General features: G+C 43.7%; 1 protein-coding gene across 2 annotated transcripts; it reads left to right on the plus strand.

Annotated features, from left to right (window-relative positions):
• Window positions 1-1,947: 1,947 nt before the first annotated feature.
• Window positions 1,948-17,596, plus strand: LOC310791330 (collagen alpha-1(XII) chain-like). Of its 2 annotated transcripts, none has more exons than XM_083653019.1 (8): window positions 1,948-2,134; window positions 3,791-4,078; window positions 4,334-4,615; window positions 4,862-5,152; window positions 14,783-14,899; window positions 14,987-15,133; window positions 15,844-15,960; window positions 16,489-17,596. In XM_083653019.1, exons 1-8 carry the CDS (start codon window positions 2,089-2,091, stop codon window positions 16,698-16,700), a joined length of 1,500 nt encoding a protein of 499 aa, XP_083509145.1. In that variant the 5' UTR covers window positions 1,948-2,088; the 3' UTR covers window positions 16,701-17,596. The 2 variants fall into 2 exon arrangements, with proteins under 2 accessions (XP_083509145.1, XP_083509144.1); XM_083653018.1 differs by having other exon boundaries at window positions 1,950-2,134; window positions 4,325-4,615.
• Window positions 17,597-19,520: the final 1,924 nt, after the last annotated feature.

The raw sequence follows: 19,520 nt of genomic DNA on the forward strand, positions 1-19,520 counted from the left end.
GGCTGTCAAAAGTGTGGAGAGGAAACGTGAGAGGGTGGAAAGAAATGAGGATAGCGTGGGTGTACAAAAGGAACCGAGAAAGGAAATGGACAGATCGAATCAGAGTAATGTTATCTGCATGGATAAGAAGCGATTCTTGGCCTTTATTGCTATGGTGTTGAACTGTGCTGCAAGTATAACTGGGAAGACTGAGAGGACTGAAATGGTGGTGGATGCTGCAAAGAGATTCCTGGATGTGGTGGACGTATCGGGAACAGATATCGATAAAATACTGAGGGACGCATTTGCGCAAACTCAGACAATTACGTCTGAGTGTTAGTATGGACAATATTTATGAATGGGAGCATTTTGGGAAGAAGAACTATAAAGAAGACATCAAATTCCATTTGACCTGTGGAGGGCAGTAATACGCCGAGTAGCGTCTACACTGCCGGAAATCAAAAAGAAGAAGAAGAAGAAGAAGTGCCAACTCAAAGAGCATGGAAGGAAAGAGAGGACACTCCAGCCATTTTTGGAAACAGAATGCGCCTCGCAGTGGTCAGCTGCGGTAACGCGGGCCCCTATAATCAGCCTCTCTAAACAGTAACTCAACGGGAGAACACTCTAAATTTCGTGGATTCACATCTTTTCTGGGCGTACTGTAAATCTTGATTGAAGTGGTGTAGTGCAGGGATGTAAAACAACAACCATATTGTGGAAACTAAGCAAAAATGTTCTTTTTTTTCTTTTAGTTTTTTCAAGATAAATAGTAAATGCAAAGGACCCGAGGTTAAAACCACGGCAACGCACTTCTGACGGAGTGGACGACAGCCGCATTAGCTATTTATCTTGAAAAAACTAAACAAAGAAAACGAAAATTTTTGCTTAGTTTCCACAATATGGTTGTTGTTTTACATCCCTGCACTACACCACTTCAATCAAGATTTGCAGTACGCCCAGAAAAGATGTGAATCCACGAAATTTAGAGTGTTCTCCCATTGAGTTACTGTTTAGAGAGGCTGATTATAGGGGCCCGTGCTACCGCAGCTGACCACTGCGAGCCTGTGCGAGGTTCTTTTGGCGCTGTCACGCTTCCAAAAATAAAAAATGGCGGAGGCTGCTGGGCGCTGATGTTGCAATGGGGCAATATGGAGCTGTCAGTTCTTTCCATAAAAGTTCTTTGGCCAACTTCACGCAGCATGCTCGCACAAGGCCGCGCCGCGCAGCGCACTTTGCGTGTGCTCGCACCTCGCACGTGCACGCGCACGCACCTCACACGTGCACGCGCAAAGTGCTCGGCGCGGCGCGCAAGTCCGAGGCTGTTTCTCAATACCAAGAATGCATTCTTGTTCTTGTGTTCTTGGGGAGAACGTTCTTGCTAGTCGTTCTTGGAAGAATGAACTTGCTAGGTCACAAGCACACATGACGCTGTTGGCAGTGAGACGATGCGTTCTTGAGGGTATTGCGCAATACCAGCGCAGAGGCAGCCTGCAGTCCTACACAAATAAAAAGCTCAGCTGATGTAGATGCAGCCAAATGTGCTCTGGAACTTTTTGCCATTTTTCGCCATAAATGTTCGTAAAGTGGCACTTATTGAAACCTACTACCCTGCTTGTAGGCATCAAACGTCATCAGAAATTAATTTAGTGATGAAATAAAACTTTAAATTGTAAAAAACTTTCCGGAGCTTATGGCGTCTTCTCTGCTGCGTTCTGCCTCTGCTTATGCCGAAATGCATGCTGGGATATCTGCCTTGCCAAGTTGACACAAGACACCAACCAGAGCATCCTCGGTAAAGTGGGCGAGAACACATCCGGGAATTTTAAGCGTTCTTGGCGAAATGTGAACTTTGTATACAATCCATGATTGGAACAGTACTTGGGGTGCGACTGATGACGTTTCACGGGGACACAAGAACGCAAGAACACACAAGAACGCTTACTGAGAAACGGCCGATCGTATGTGCTTCAGCCCCCCTCGTGGGAGATAGCTTCCCGCGCGTCTGGAGAGATAGATGTGAGGGAGGGTGTGGCTGAGTGGATTTAGACTTATCAGAACTACATAAAGCTCTAACTGCCCAAACTTTGAGCCACTTGGATTCCAGCCGCCATGCATCTGATTATTCTGATCCTTTGGAGTGTGCTTCTCCCCAAAGGCAAGTATTCTTTTATTTTATTTATTTGTTTGTTTATTTATTTATTTATTTATTTATTTATTTATTTATTTATTTATTTATTTATTTACATTACATTACATTACATTACATTACGTCATTTGGCAGACGCTTTTATGCAAAGCGACTTATAATAACACATTTTTGTCAGCAATAGAGCAATCAACTATGCAACACAGTCTATGACAACTACAACTTCTGAAGGAATAGTGGTACAGGAATAAATTAATCAATAAATAAATAAATAAATCATAAATATATATATATATATATATATATATATATATATATGAGGGCAGCTATGAAGAGGATGAAGAGAGGGAAGGCGGTCGGCCCAGATGACATAGCAGCGGAGGCCTGGAGATGCTTAGGAGAGTTGGCAGTGGACTTTCTAACAAGACTGTTTATCAACATCTTGGTTAGTGAGGAAATGCCAGAGGAGTGGAGGCAAAGTGTACTAGTGCCTATTTTCAAGAACAAGGGAGACGCACAGAGTTGCAGCAACTACAGGGGCATAAAGCTGATGAGTCACACTATGAAGCTTTGGGAAAGAGTAGTGGAGGCGGACCAATGACTGGGTGAGGGCGAAAGTGGGAATAACTGTAGAGCAAGGAATGCTGGAGGAAGTAAAGAAGAGGAAGCTGAGAAAGTATGACCACTGGAAAAGACGAGGCGATAGCCTAGTGTTGGCAACAATAGAGGGAGAGGTGTGCGCGAAAGGACGGCGGGGGAGAAGGAAGACAGAATGGATAGACAACATCAGAGACTGGAGAGGAGATTTGAAATCTGCAAGAAAGGCTGCCATCGAAAGGAATGCCCACGGCCCATCATAGGACTAAGGCAAACTGAGCTGAGCTGAGTGGAGGCTAGATTAAGAGGAGAGGTGAAGATTAGTGAGGAGCAGTATGGGTTCATGCCAGGAAGAAGCACAACAGACGCATTGTTCGCCCTGAGAATGCTGATGGAAAAGTATAGAGAAGGCCAGAAGGAGTTACATTGCGTCTTTGTAGACCTAGAGAAGGCATACGACAGGGTACCAAGAGAGGAGGTGTGGTATTGTATGAGGAAGTCTGGAGTGGCTGAAAAGTATGTGAGAGTAGTGCAGGACATGTATGAGGGCAGTGGTGTAATGTAACTAAGTATAAATACTCAAGTACTGTACTTAAGTATTTTTTCTGAGTATCTGTACTTTACTTGAGTATTTATATTTCTGTCAACTTTCACTTTTACTCCACTACATTTCTCAAATAAAATGGATACTTTTACTCCACTACATTTCCCCCAAGCATCTTAGTTACAAAGTAAAATCAGAAGAAATTGCGTAGCCTGCAAGCGATCAGGTTTGGCAAATCAGTGCTCCTAGTTTGCAAGTTACATTAATCACGATCCACACGCCATTCCATTTGGTGGCTGTAAGCCCATGCAGATCGATGGCACCACCAAAGAAGGTGAGTGAAACCCTCAGGCAACATGGTTTTTGCAACTGTCACGTGATTCGTACAATTGCATAGATGTGACAAATGTTAAAAAATACATCTATTTACTGTTCTTTTAGACCAGGATCATCCCGCTAAGCTCTCACACGGCAGGATATTTGGGTGATTCTGAACGAAAATAGCAATTTCATTTACCTTCCAGCTTCTCCAGGCTTGCTCCCACCAAAGTCCCTGACCTTCTCTGAGGTCAGCTCGAGAGACTTCAGGGTGTCGTGGGAAACCGATGCCACTAACGTCCAGTCCTACCTGGTTCAGTACAACCCGGCAGAGGACATCGACGGCCATTTCCGTCTCACATCCATCGTCCCCGGGGATTCCCTCAGCACCATCCTGACCAACCTCACCCGCCTCACCCGCTACAAAGTCAACATTCACGCTCAGTATGACTCAGGAGACAGCTTGCCTCTGACCGGCTACCAGCATACCTTAGGTCAGCTGCTTCTTTCTTATACACACCAAATGTATTTATACAGTAGTCTGTGTGCATTTACATTTAGGCATTTAGAGTGACAACCCTGATAGCAGTGGTGTAATGTAACTAAGTATAAATACTCAAGTACTGTACTTAAGTATTTTTTCTGAGTATCTGTACTTTACTTGAGTATTTATATTTCTGCCAACTTTCACTTTCACTGGGTGATTCTGAACGAAAATAGCAATTTAATTTACCTTCCAGCTTCTCCAGGCTTGCTCCCACCAAAGTCCCTGACCTTCTCTGAGGTCAGCTCGAGAGACTTCAGGGTGTCGTGGGAAACCGATGCCACTAACGTCCAGTCCTACCTGGTTCAGTGCAACCCGGCAGAGGACATCGACGGCATTTTCCGTCTCACATCCATCCCCGTCCCCGGGGATTCCCTCAGCACCATCCTGACCCACCTCAGCCCTCTCACCCGCTACGAAGTCAACATTTATGCTCAGTATGACTCAGGAGACAGCTTGGCTCTGACCGGCTACCAGCATACCTTAGGTCAGCTGCTTCTTTCTTATACACACCAAATGTATTTATACAGTAGTCTGTGTGCATTTACATTTAGGCATTTAGAGTGACAACCCTGATAGCAGTGGTGTAATGTAACTAAGTATAAATACTCAAGTACTGTACTTAAGTATTTTTTCTGAGTATCTGTACTTTACTTGAGTATTTATATTTCTGCCAACTTTCACTTTCACTGGGTGATTCTGAACGAAAATAGCAATTTAATTTACCTTCCAGCTTCTCCAGGCTTGCTCCCACCAAAGTCCCTGACCTTCTCTGAGGTCAGCTCGAGAGACTTCAGGGTGTCGTGGGAAACCGATGCCACTAACGTCCAGTCCTACCTGGTTCAGTACAACCCGGCAGAGGACATCGACGGCCATTTCCGTCTCGGATCCATCCCCGTCCCCGGGGATTCCCTCAGCACCATCCTGACCCACCTCACCCCTCTCACCCGATACGAAGTCAACATTCATGCTCAGTATGACTCAGGAGACAGCTTGCCTCTGACCGGCTACCAGACCACCTTAGGTCAGCTGCTTCTTTCTTATACACACCAAATGTATTTATACAGTAGTCTGTGTGCATTTACATTTAGGCATTTAGAGTGACAACCCTGATACATTACATTACATTACATTACATTACATTACATTACATTACATTACGTCATTTGGCAGACGCTTTTATGCAAAGCGACTTATAATAACACATTTTTGTCAGCAATAGAGCAATCAACTATGCAACACAGTCAGTAGCTGTGTTTCCATTACAGTTTTTCGCAAAATAATTGCGATATTTCTACAACTTCGACAATGTACAATTGCGACTTGTAGGCGTTTCCATTGAAGTTGAGTTTCGCAATTCCCGTTACCAGCAGCTGCCACAGTGATTACGCACGCGGATCTGCCCCATATCCCGTCCCCTGCATGCTCAAATCCAACCAATGGTCAATGCAAATCACCACATGAAGTTACAACGCATATAAACGAGCCTGATTATCAATTCAAAAGAACATGTTGCGGGCTGCGGTGAATGCAGTGAGCGCGACAGGCAGAGGAAAAAAGGTAGCCTACAACTTGTCCCATTTTAGAGATGGAGGAGGGGGGGAAAGGCTGATATGGTGCAATAGTCAGAATATCGTGTATTATAATTATAACATTGCACCTGAAACGTGTGTAATGTATTAATCACTTCAGTCAACAGCACCGCACCGGTGTGCTTTTCATCCCGCCGATCATCTCGCCGCTGTGCCAAATGCGCGCACACAGGCATGGATCGATTTCTCCCATTAAACATGATCTATTTTCCGGCTCCGCTTTTGCACAACACGTCTTTCTGCTAGGTAGCGTTGCTTCAAAGTTTTCCACTTGCTGCGAAGGTTTTGCCACGGTTTATCGAACCCTTTCTCCCTCATTTTCCAAAGGAGAAGATAAGTCACATGATGTGCAAATGCGGAAAATCTGTTTCCATTACACTTTTGCGATAAACTGCTATATCGACACGTCTGAAAAACCACCTCATGAGAGCGCAAAAACGTTTTGCGATATTTGGGAGCTTTTTCGAAATTTACGTGTTTCCATTACCCAATTTCTATTGCGATATTTAGATTTTGCGCATTTCTGACGGTAATGGAAACACGACTTATGACAACTACAACTTCTGAAGGAATAGTGGTACAGGAATAAATTAATCAATAAATAAATAAATAAATCATATATATATATATATATATATATATATATATATATGAGGGCAGCTATGAAGAGGATGAAGAGAGGGAAGGCGGTCGGCCCAGATGACATAGCAGCGGAGGCCTGGAGATGCTTAGGAGAGTTGGCAGTGGACTTTCTAACAAGACTGTTTACATCTTGGTTAGTGAGGAAATGCCAGAGGAGTGGAGGCAAAGTGTACTAGTGCCTATTTTCAAGAACAAGGGAGACACACAGAGTTGCAGCAACTACAGGGGCATAAAGCTGATGAGTCACACTATGAAGCTTTGGGAAAGAGTAGTGGAGGCTAGATTAAGAGGAGAGGTGAAGATTAGTGAGGAGCAGTATGGGTTCATGCCAGGAAGAAGCACAACAGACGCATTGTTCGCCCTGAGAATGCTGATGGAAAAGTATAGAGAAGGCCAGAAGGAGTTACATTGCGTCTTTGTAGACCTAGAGAAGGCATACGACAGGGTACCAAGAGAGGAGGTGTGGTATTGTATGAGGAAGTCAGGAGTGGCTGAAAAGTATGTGAGAGTAGTGCAGGACATGTATGAGGGCAGTGCGACGGTAGTGAGGTGTGCAGTGGGAGTGACTGAGGGGTTCAAGGTTGGGGTGGGATTGCACCAAGGGTCGGCCCTCAGCCCATTCTTGTTCGCAATGGTGATGGACAGGCTCACAGACGAGGTCAGGCAGGAGTCCCCGTGGACTATGATGTTTGCAGACGACATAGCAATCAGTAGTGAAAGCAGGGAGCAGGTGGAAGAAAATCTAGAGAAGTGGAGACATGCGCTGGAGAGAAGAGGGATGAAAATAAGTAGAAGTAAGACAGAGTATATGTGTGTGAACGGGAGGGAAGATGGAGGGGGGGTGAAGATGCAGGGAGTAGAGGTACCAAAAGTGGAGGAGTTTAGATACTTGGGGTCAACCGTGCAGAGTAGTGGGGACTGTGGCAAGGAGGTAAAGAAGAGAGTGCAGGCGGGGTGGTGCGGGTGGAGAAGGATGACTGGGGTGATCTGTGACAGAAGGGTACCAGCGAGAGTGAAGGGAAAGGTCTACAGCAGGGTAGTGAGACCAGCCATGCTGTACGGTCTAGAGACGGTGGCACTGACAAACAGACAGGTGGCAGAGCTGGAGGTGGCAGAGATGAAGATGTTACGCTTCTCTCTGGGAGTGACGAGGCTGGACAAGATAAAGAACGATTACATCCGAGGAACCGCCCATGTCGCGCAGTTTGGACAGAAAGTGAGAGAGGCAAGACTGAGATGGTATGGACATGTGCGGAGGATGGAGGTGGGGTACATCGGGAGGAGGATGCTGGAGATGGAGCTGCCAGGAAAGAGGAGGAGGGGAAGGCCCAAGAGGAGGTTCATGGACGCAGTGAAAGAGGACATGCAGGCAGCGGGCGTGACGGAGGACGATGCAGAGGACAGAAACCGATGGAAACAGATGATCCGCTGTGGCGACCCCTGACGGGAATAGCCGAAAGAAGAAGAAGAAGATATATATATACTGTATATATATATTAGGGTGCATCAAATTGCAATGCAAAAATGAAATCTCAACATATCAAACTGTCTGGGGTTGCATTTTGTTATGAGACACATAGTCCAAATAGTCAGTGACTAGAAGTCACGACTGGTGAGCACTCTCAAAAGTTTCAAAAAGTTACGGTGCACGGCTCAAAAATAATAAGAGAGGGGCAAAAAACCAGCACTCAAAATAATTCCTTTTGGTTGTTTTATTTACCTTCAAGCAAGATGACAATGTACGTTTCGGCGTGGAGCCTTCCTCAGCAACTGCGTCTCAGCATCTGCTGAGGAAGGCTCCACGCCGAAACGTACATTGTCATCTTGCTTGAAGGTAAATAAAACAACCAAAAGGAATTATTTTGAGTGCTGGTTTTTTGCCCCTCTGTTATGAGACACATAAAAATGACTTTTGCAAAGTTTTGGGAAAATTGATTGAGATTTAGGGGTGAAAAATACGAAAATCTGCCTTTTTGGGTCAAGGCAAATTTTAGAAATGCATAGATTGCACATTTTGAATAGAACAAGATGTATTTATTTTTTAACAGAACATTTGAATTTGAATAGAACATTTATTTATTTGAGAACATTGAAGCAACCTAGAACCGAGAACATTGAAGCAACCATTGAGCAACCTAGAGTCCTAGTCCTGGTCCAGCTTGCGCTTGCAGCTGCACAGTTTTGGCTGTTTAGAGCGGTCATGCTCCACTGCTTGCAGTACATTCTGCAGATGCTCCTCTCCCCTGGCTGCTGCCACGAAGTCTGATGTGAGTTTGACGCCACGCTCGGCGCAGTCATTCACAACATTGATGGCATGTACATTCACCGCACCCATCTGGAATTCCACACTGGTAGCCCAATCCTCTACATCAAGCGAAAGAAACGCTAGATCAATGTGCAGCTGATACATGCCGAACCAGCAGTCTGGGTTGGCGAGGTCGGCCAAGCTGGTGGTCGACGAGAGGGTTGGGGACTTCGGCTTGCCGAAACCAGTGCCAAAGCGGAGCTGTGGGGCTCGCATTGGGACATCAGCCGGCTTGTGCTCGAAGATGGCATTTGCAAGTGTGCGCCGCTCGCCAACTGGCACCTCGGTGCTGAAGAGTGCCAGGGGCAGCATCTCGCCTGTCGGGTACCATAGGTGCCGCTCCAGCGCCTTAATTGCTGATGCTGCCATGCCCTCGTCAATAGATTTGTAAGCATACAGGTGGCGGTAGAGTGTGAGATCATTCCATGCTGCATCTACGGCCGTGTCGCAGGTCAGCCACCACGTTGCGTAGATGTGCGTGATAAAGTTGGCAAACGCCCGAATCTTCAGCACCTGCTGCCGCGTGGTGATGGTGCCCTGAGGAAGCAATGCAATGTGCTGCTCCATCAAGGCCAGTTTGAGTGTGTCGAGCAGCTTGGCCATCCATCGCGCCTTGTGCAGTGCTCCCGGCTGTTGGAAGGTAACTGGAGTGTGCGCTGGACCGTCTGTACCCAGATACACACGACACAGCTGCACGAACTCACGGTAGTCACCTCGCTTGTAGTCAAGCACTCCTGCAGCACACTCAATGAATTCACCACGCAACTTGACCAGGAACAGTGGTTCAGCGGCATCTGGAATGTAACAGGACAATGGGTCGCTGTCCTTGTGTGGCACCAGGTTCCAGTTATCCAGTTATCCCGCAGACGTGTAAACAATGTAACCTCTGGCGAGTGTGACGTCTCCACCTTGAGGTCAGTGAAAATGTGGCTGAGGAGCACCTCGCCGATGTGGTGCCGACACCCAGACCAGAGCAGTGGTCGACCCATTGAGAGCTGAATGGCGATGCAGGCTGCCGTGAGATGGCCAGTGTTTGATGCGGTGGTGTCAAATGCCATGTTGACAACCTGGTCAGCGCAGCACCACTCCTGCAGCAGCTTTGCACGTCAGCCGGGCGATGATCGTTCCACATGCTTCGTCTGTCCCCTTCATGAATGCTGGCACACCGAGCAGTTTGAGCCACTCCGCATCTCCGACCACCACTGTCAGACGCTCCTCTAACTGGCGTACATTGTTGAGCATTGGCGTCAACTTACTGTCCCAGTGTAGGGTGTGTGGTGTCCACTGCTCGTGCCGTTCCTCACTGATTGCCTCCAGCACGTGGCGGCGTGCTCGGTCTGCTGTCGCGTAGGATGTAGAGACCTTTGCAGAATTACCACCTGACTCCTCGATCAGGCCGCGCGTGAAGGCAGCCTGCTGCATTGGTGTGATCTTCAACCGTGTAGCCAGTGACACAAGACTCGGCCGGCTGAAGATGTTGGATGGAATGAAGGCTGTGGTGCCAGTCTTCGAACCACTAACCCCCCCTCTCCCCCCACGAGAAAGATCAGCTCTCAAGTTCTCGTGGCAATTATGTTTTCCCCTCCCCCCTGTAACTCAGACAGGAATGGTTATGTTAGGCTAGGGGCCCAAAGCAGAGAAAGTTGAAGTTTAGAACATTCTTGTGGGAATGATTAATTTAGCAGAGATAATGAAAATGAGACGGAGAAAGAGGAGAGAGATGTGCCTAGGTGGATTATGAGACAAATGGCCCTGGGCACACATACTGTACCTACCCCGCCCCCCCAATCAGTTTTATTTATTTTATTTAACCTTTATTTATACAGGTGAATCACCTTGAGACCTAGATCTCATTTTCAAGTGCGACCTGTTCAAGCAGCATCCAGACAGAAAGTTACAGTAACAAATGTTGACAGACAATATGACAACAGTATACAGTACCAGTACAGACAATAAATAAAATAACCAAAAGGCTAACAGAGACACATTAGACAAAAAAGGGGGGATGTTAAAAAGGAGATGGTCAGTTGTTAAAACAGGAGCACAGCGAGGCAGGGATTTCAAGGTTGCGCAGCAGTAACTTAAAGCTAGGCAGTGGGATGAGGCTGGACAGCTTCAGTGTCTGTTGAAGCGTGTTCCAGGTGAAAGGGGCAGAGTAAGAGAACACTTTTTTCCTCCTCTCAGTACGGACAGGTGGGATGGTGTTTTTGTGCTGCCACACAAAAACAAGACATTCTTGTTTGTCAACGAGTGCAGGCACGAGGGCCATGCCCAATATCACAATGGCAATTGCACAATATCACCTGAATTCACCTCACCACACCCATCACCTCAACTCAACTCAACTCAACTGAGGGTTTACAGATCAGAGTCAAAGGCCAATCTTAGAAAAGCACTTATCTGAATATGGATTTTGGATTATATTTAAATCCCAAAATCTACTGGCTGGTCACACAGTCTGTTTTATGAGTCAGTGGTTCCTAGCTGCCAGCTAATAGCTGGCTAGATAGTGTTAGTGTCCGAGTATAATAATAATAATTAATTGATTTGATTTATATACAGTAGCTGTTTCAAGACACTCAAAGCGCTTCACATATCAGAGGAGGGAGGGGGAGGGATCTCAACTCATCCACCACCGATGTGTAGCACCCACCTGGGTGATGCACGGCAGCCAGTTTGAGCCAGAAAGCTCACCACACATCAGCTACCATGATGGAGAGTTCAGGACTGAATTTGCCAATTAAGTAATGAGGGATGATTAGGTGGCCATGATTGAAGGAAGGCCTGTGTGGGAATTTGGCCAGGGCACCGGGGTCACACCCCTACTCTTGCGAAGAGTGCCGATGGGCTCTTTAATGACCACAGAGAGTCAGGACCTTGGTTTAACGTCTCATCTGAAGGACGGTGCTCACTCACAGGACAGGTTCCCTGTCTCTGCCTTGGGGCATTGGGGAGATTATTCATCAGATCAGATTATTCAGACCAGAGGAGAAGAGCACCTCCTACTGGTCCTCCAACACCACTTCCAGCACCAGTCTCCCATCCAAGGAGTATCCTAGTTCCAGACCTGCTTAGCTTCCCAAGAAAAGACAGTAATGTAATGCAGGAGCCACTGGTATAGCAAGCAAGCTAATTTAACAGTGGCCAACTAAAACCACAATAGTAATTTTGAGACACTTTTGGCTCCAACCTCTGCAGTTATTTCACATTAGACTACATGCAACATGTCGACCCATCCATCTATTAGCACGCTAACGTTAATTTCTAATGTTTTAACTGGAAAGTAGCTAGCTAGCTAGCTGTAGCTAGCCACACACAAGTTTACCTGAGATGCTCCAGACGAAGCATGTGGAACGATCATCGCCCGGCTGACGTGCAAGCTGCTGCAGAGATAATTTTTTGGAAGATAATAAAATTGTGAAGGTGAATTCTTTGCCACATGGCTTGCTGCTGCTTCTTTTTTAAACCAAACATTGAAACCTAAGCCCAAAGTGATGGAACCAGAGAATGGCATAAAATGAACCAATTTATCATGGCTCCCCAGTGAAGCCAGTTACCCCCTGTTGCCGAAAAAGCTGATGTGCCGTTATACCCCTAGATCACCACGTACTGCAAAAATATTTAGCATGTGTTGTTTTTCCATGGATGGTAACACTTTTAGCACCCAGACAGATCAATATTCTGAAAATGTGTATTTTGATGCACCCTAATATATATATATATATACCGTATATCCATATATATATATATATATATATAGATATATAGATATATAGATATAGATATAGATATAGATATATATCTATATCTATATATATATATATAGATATAGATATATATATAGATATATATAGATATATATCTATATCTATATATAGATATAGATATATCTATATATATATATAGATATAGATATACATACAGAGCCGCCGCCATCTCTCCACAGACAGAGATGCCGTGATCTCTCCATATAGACAGACATGCACCTAGTATCACTGCTATCATTTTTGGCAGTTTGTACGTGAAGAAACTAATACAATTACGGAGTTAAGCGGAGTATTGATCACTATAAGCAAATTATTTAAACAGGATGTGTATAGGAATGATTCGGGACCAAGCTTTTTGATCAATATAAGCGGTTGATCACTATAACCGTGATCACTATGAGCAGATTCCACTGTGTGTGTGTATATATATATACGGTATATATATATATATATATAGCCTACGGCTCTGTCTATGCGAGACAGCTGTGTTTGAAACAGCTGGAGGCCATAACTTACTGTATGGATTTTTTAAGTCAATAACATTAATTTACTTTATATGTACTGTATTTGTGTAATACATACATTGGACGATTGGATGATTATGTTAGTTTGTCCAATTACTTTTGGTCCCTTAAAATGTTTTTTTGGTCTCTTAACATGAAATGTAATTCCTACACTGTTCACCTGATTTAGATGTAAATGCCCTCAAATTAAAGATGGAATTCTGCAATGAAAGCACATCTTCTATGTCTGTGTGTGTATATAGACGGTTTTCACCAGAGCGCAACCCCACAGCACTTCCTTTTTTTCAGCATTCGGCAAACTGCAGAAATATTCACTCGACATCGTTACTTTTGTTTTCGCTGCTCAGCTGTATAGACGGTTTTCAGGGAATGGTCAGTCCTGCACTTGAATGTTTTTTTTTCTTTTATGTCCATAGCAAACACTGCAACAGAAAGTGAGCGGGGGTTCAATTTAGAATGTTTTTGTTGTCAAGTTAAAACCGTCTATATATATATATATATACAGTATATATATATATTTATACTTAGTCTAATAAAGGCAGGAGCATCTGTACTATATGTATGAATATACTATATTACGGTTCGTCGATTCGACTTCAAACTCTGACTGACAGAGTGCACTGCCAAATTTCATGCAATTTGGACATGTGCATAATCTTAGTGCTACCTAGTGACAACACAAAAAGTAGTTTATCTCGAGAACCATTCATCCGATCGACATTATCAGAGTGTATCACGTTATAAAGTATGTTATAAATATAGCCATGTTATAAACAACTAAGCAATGCTGGTGGTCCGTATGGAAACAGTGTTACTCAAAATGGTTAAAAGTGATATCAATTTGGTCATTCAATGGTATTTTACTAGCCTGGTAAACCAGCCCGTCACGTGAACTCACATTTCATTTGGTTCTGCGTGACGGTCTGGCCCCAACTCTTCACCCAGTCCTTAGCAGGGGCGGGAGCATGGGCGGGCGTAGTTGCCTTGACAGACAACTCCTTCAGGCAATCAGGGTCGGATCCAGTCAAACCTAAATCCACTCGGGAGAATGGCAAAAACAAAAGCCGAGAAACTCCACGGTTGCGGCGATACTCCTGTACTTGTTTAATTGTTGTTATTGAGTCTATTTCTGCAATAACTGCACTTTATGGCTGTTTAAACTAGACAAACGCTGACAATACTTCTCGAGACGATCAGGCAAAGACCATTATTGTTTTGTTAGTGCAGTGCTAGTAGCGTTCCTGATTGGCCAACTTGCGCTGTCAATCACAGCGCAGTCGCTGATTGGCTCTTCCGCTCTGCAGCTTCTGCTAAACCCCCCCACTGGCTTTGGGGCCAGACCGTCACGCAGTATTTTACTGCCATGTAACATAACTAACGTTAGCCGCTAGCATTAGCCACAGTAGTCCATTACCCACAATGCATTGCGCTGTTAAAGGGCTCATGCTAAAAACGGGTCCATTGGAGTGAATGGAGATGTTGCAGCTCTCCTATGATGGCTCTGGCTCTACAGTAAATTATCACATGGGAAAAATAATTAAAAAACATTTTTCACATGAGTGGGAAAGGCGGGAGTTGGCCGTGACGTAGGATGCAACCAAATCGGACATTTTAGACGGCCCAAAAAAATCAACCCATAGAGGGCACTTTTCCTGCTGAAAATGATACAGCTGGTACAACTGTAACAGTTTGGTCTCAAATGTGGAGATTTTGACCAGAATCCTTCACACACCACACCAAAAGCCACATTGTTCTAAAGCTGGGAAAAAAGTGTTTTGGGGTTTAGTCCTGCTTTAACTTGTCTGACTTCACCTGTTCTCTCAGCCTCCAGCCTGACATGCCATGAATGCGTTCCTGGACCTTCAGGAGTCTGCACAGACACAACCAAAGTTTGTTCCTCGCCCGGTCAATGTGCATCTGCAAGAGTCATTACATACAGTGGTATGTAGCAGGCATGGTTTTTATTTATGCAAGTAATACTCTTTTGTATTTGACATCATTTGACAAAGGCTACTGTTTGTTGTGCAGGTAATAGAGAACGTCTCAATGCCACTGTGAAGTCTTGTGCTACGGCTGCAGAGTGTGTGGGCGGCTCGTACAACTTTGGATTCACCAGGGTTTTAACAGGCGTCAAGTGTTGCTCCACTGACCTCTGCAACTCCCAAACTGCTCCTGGTAACTTCCTTAATGTGTTTTGATAATCAGACGTGCACCCCGCAATCTCCACCCATGCCTCTAATCTATAAATGTGTCAAGACGCTGTAATACTAATTTATTTGTTATATTCTCAAGATGCATTTTGTTGTAATTAGGGATGGGTATCGTTTCACATTTTTCGATACCGGTGCTAAAACGATACTTCTGAAATGGTACCGGTGCCTAAACAGTGCCTGATACGGTACTTAAAAAAAGAAATGAAAGCATATTTAAATCTATTTTTTTATTTAAAGAGGCTGTAAAGAGGATTTCAAAAATAATTTGATGCGTTTAAGAAACTTTAAGCCCTAGAATGTTAGTGAAGGTACGTGCAGTGCCCGTTTCGGAGCACCGGAGGGCGGATATTTCACTCAGCAGCTCGGGCATGGCACCTAAATGAGGCATCTAAACCTGGGTTGCAATTCGGCACCGGTAGTATTGGTTGTAAAAGTACCGCTACCATATTGGTACCTTGTTTCGGTACCCAACCCTAGTTGTAATGTGTTAGAGTGTGAGTGTGTGTGTGTGTGTGTGTGTGTGTGTGTGTGTGTGTGTGTGTGTGTGTGTGTGTGTGTGTGTGTGTGTGTGTGTGTGTGTGTGTGTGTGTGTGTGTGTGTGTGTGTGTGTGTGGCTCTGTTGAATTGTTCATGTATAGTAGCACTATAAACAATGTAAGCTTAATCTTACAGCGGCCCGTGATGACACTTCTCCCAATGATAAAAAGTGCTATGGCTGCAATATGATGGGCGACTGCACCCGTGTTTTAAACTGCTTGGGGGATGAGGACCACTGCGTCTCAGCAACAGGTAACAGGCCTGATATGGCACCAGACAACTCACTCTATTTCATATGACTCAGTCAGCTCATAGGAATGTTTAGTGATTCAGATAGAGAGACATGGTAAAGCAATGAAACAGTGGTTCCCGAGAAGGTTGAAAAAAATCAGAGTTCACTCTTGTTGCCGTCAACATGTTTACGCATTCTATGACCACACTGAACAAAGTTGAGTAATTACAAATTCATATATCAGACACCTTAGAGATGATGTGTGCCAAAAATATTTGTCCTATCTTTATGTTAACATACTTTACTAACCTTTTGCTTGGGAGCTCGCTCTTCTCGTGGTGCAACCAGGAAGTAAACAGTTCTGGTCATGTGACAATTTACACTAAACATGTGACACTGCACATATTTCATTGAGACTCTTTAATAATACAAAAAAAAATGGAATGAGTAGGCAACATGTTTAGAGCCTTATAACTGCAAATGTTTTTACGGGCACTATTGTGACCGGTGGGATTGAGCAGTCACTGACATTGTTTTGGTTCTCATAGTGATTGCAGCAGGTCAGGAGGTGACGATGAAGGGCTGCGCCTCCAAGTCCATCTGCGCAGGTATAGCAGCTGCACCGACTGCAGAGGCAAGGCAAGCCGGCTTAAAACACATGCACTGCTGTGACGGAGAAATGTGCAACGGCGCCAGCAGCACCGGTGTTAGCCTCCTCCTCCTGGTGGCTCCGATGGTCTCTTTTGCCCTGTTCTTTTAACTGACGGAGACCAAATAGCCTACCAATGTCAGTCAGAGAGAGTAGCAGTTTTCACACCTTCAAGGGGCTGTTAAAGTCATGGCTCAGATCAAATCAAAACTGCGACCACATCTAAACCCTTTTGTTTCATGTGTTTGTTTCTGTATATGTATATCCTTGAAAGTCCAATGTCTACCTTAGTCAATGTCCCTAATGTTTCCTGTTTTTGCTTTATTTGTATTACATACCTGAATTGAAAGTCTGTATGTGCCCACCTGAATTGGAAAGTTAAATGCCTCCTTCATGTATATGTATGTCTCCTCTCCTCTTTACCCCATATGTACAGTATGTATATGTCACTTACATTGTACCCCTGTCAGTTGCCCTATGTATGCACTCATTTTTCTATCTCTTCTTTTTAAACTTTTTTGTACCTTACCTCTCTACCTGTCGAGGGACTACGGATGGAAATTAGCTAAGGCTACAATCCGGCACATTTACATGCAAATGTTCATTAATGTTGCACTGTCCCTGAAATAAATAAATAAATAAAATAAATAAATAACACCATTCAGTTCCCCTCCTCCTCACCTCTGTATGCAACCCAGTCGCAAAGCCAGGCCAGATTAGTCAAGTCAAGTCAAGTCAAGTTTATTTGTATAGCACATTTCATACACAGAGGCAATTCAAAGTGCTTCACATAAAATGGTTGACAGGAAAATAAAAGAAAAGAAGAGAGTAAAACGGACATTTAAAAGCATCACAACAAAACTTAAATAAAAGAGTATAAAAAGTGCATTAAGCAACTTCATTAAGCACACAGGAAAAGAAAAGAAAAGAAGAAATAAAATGGACATTTAAAAGCATCACAACAAAACTAAAAAAAAAAAAAAAAAAGAGTATAAAAAGTGCAATAAGCAGCAGGTTGCAGAAAGAGCTAAAACTTATAGAGGACTCATTGGGTTTGCATAGTAGCTGTCAGCAGTTAAAAGCGACGGTAAACATAAAAGTCTTTAGTCTATTTTTAAAAGTAAGTAAGGTTGGGGCAGATCTGAGGTCTTCAGGCAATTTGTTCCAGCTAGCAGAAGCATAGTGGGTAAATGCAGCCTTCCCGTGATTTGATTTGATCCTAGGGACAGTTAATAAGCTGGACCCTGTTGACCTAAGAGTTCTAGACGGTTCGTAGCGTGGGAGCAATTCAGCTATGTATTTTGGGCCTAGGCCATTAAGTGATTTATAGACTAATAACAGTATTTGAAAATATATTCTCTGACACACTGGCAACCAGTGTAAGGACTTAAGAACTGGAGTGATATGATCAGCTTTCTTAGTCTTCATTAGAACTCTAGCAGCAGCATTCTGAATGAGTTGAAGTTGCCTAAGTTCTTTTTTGGAGAGACCAGAAAAAGGCTATTGCAGTAGTCTAACCTACTATAAATGAAGGCGTGAATTAGTTTTTCTAGTACCCCCATTATTATTTACCCCACCCGAGTAAAATGTTATATGGTCTCTGCTCATTCTAAATACAGTTGAATCGCTTGGTTTGATAACTAAGAAAGAAAGTGTGCCATGCATTTGTCTCCAAAGCCTGATGCTGTTGATTTTACCATGCCACTACCAACATTTCCTCCATTTTCTTTGTTTAAAACCGACCCGACGGCAGAATCTAGACCGCCTCTATTTTCATCTGATTGGACAACAGAGAATGACAGTGACAGGGGGGGCGTTTTCACAACAAAACAGGGTCATTTTAAACTCGGAGCGCCCCAAGAGGAAGTGAAAATAATTACAGCTGCAGAAATCACATCCTGTCTGGTCAAAGCCAAACAAACAAACAAGCCATTTCATAGCAACAAGCATTCTCTCTTCAGACCATATCACTTTTGTTCATACTGCTGTTGTTGTTGTTGTTGTTGTTTTAAGATGTATAAGGGTCAGTGTGTTTACTTTTGCAAACTACGTTTTTGCCCCCCATTTAAATTTTTACCTTAATAAATGTCAACTCTGAATATTCATTTCACTTTTCACACAGCTCAGATAAAGACAATCCAAAATAATGGAATATTTTAAATAATTCTGCTCACAACAAAGCTAAAAATCAATGGGTTATTTATATGACCGCTCGAGGTCTGTAGGCATTGATACACGTACTGTATTTAGAAATGTTGATATGTAAAGTATTTCTGATTCACAAACAGTGACATTCAACCAATTCAGAACATGCCAACATATTATTCTGGGCCTGGGAATCGTAGGAAACTGTGTTCCAAGTCTGTCATTTTTTACTTTCTTTTTTAAATCAGTGTCTGAGCTGCATAATGCAACATATAGTTTACCTGAGAAATAGGGACGCTATAGGTGATACTATAGAAGTACTGTCCAGGTAGCAGTGAGTTTCTGTCAGTTGGCTTCCTGTACCTTGTGCTAAGGCTCATATTCTTGTTAATAATCAATAATGTCCAGAAAGTTCATTTTAGAAGGGCCAAGGTGAATCTCAGATGTGCATTGTTTTTTGTTATGCTATTTTTTTTTTTTTATTAAAGGGCATGGTGCAGGTTGGAGACCACATTGCATTAATATGTGGAAGGGGTATATAGCAATGGGATTTGGGGGAAAAAAACTTTTTTCAATCACACATAGCTGCGGCCTAACATGGCCTGGCGGGGAGACAGAGATGGGCAGTATTTTAAATACATGTATTTCAAATACGTATTTCAAATACGATTGTGTTTTTTCTCATTTGTATTTGACTAAACCGAGAGAAATAACACATAATTCATTTGTATCAAAATACTTTCAGACCTTGTATTTTGTGTATTTTAAATACATAAATACATTTTT

This window comes from Poromitra crassiceps (assembly GCF_964638095.1).
Source record: "Poromitra crassiceps genome assembly, chromosome: 16".
NCBI lineage: Eukaryota > Metazoa > Chordata > Actinopteri > Beryciformes > Melamphaidae > Poromitra > Poromitra crassiceps.

Bases quoted from the DNA above. Each gene is read 5' to 3' on its own strand.
- LOC310791330 (XM_083653018.1), top strand. From the start codon at position 2,089: ATGCATCTGATTATTCTGATCCTTTGGAGTGTGCTTCTCCCCAAAG. The intron at 4,616-4,861 runs GTCAGCTGCTTC...TTTACCTTCCAG, and splicing joins CGGCTACCAGCATACCTTAG to CTTCTCCAGGCTTGCTCCCA. The intron at 15,961-16,488 runs GTAACAGGCCTG...TGGTTCTCATAG, and splicing joins CCACTGCGTCTCAGCAACAG to TGATTGCAGCAGGTCAGGAG.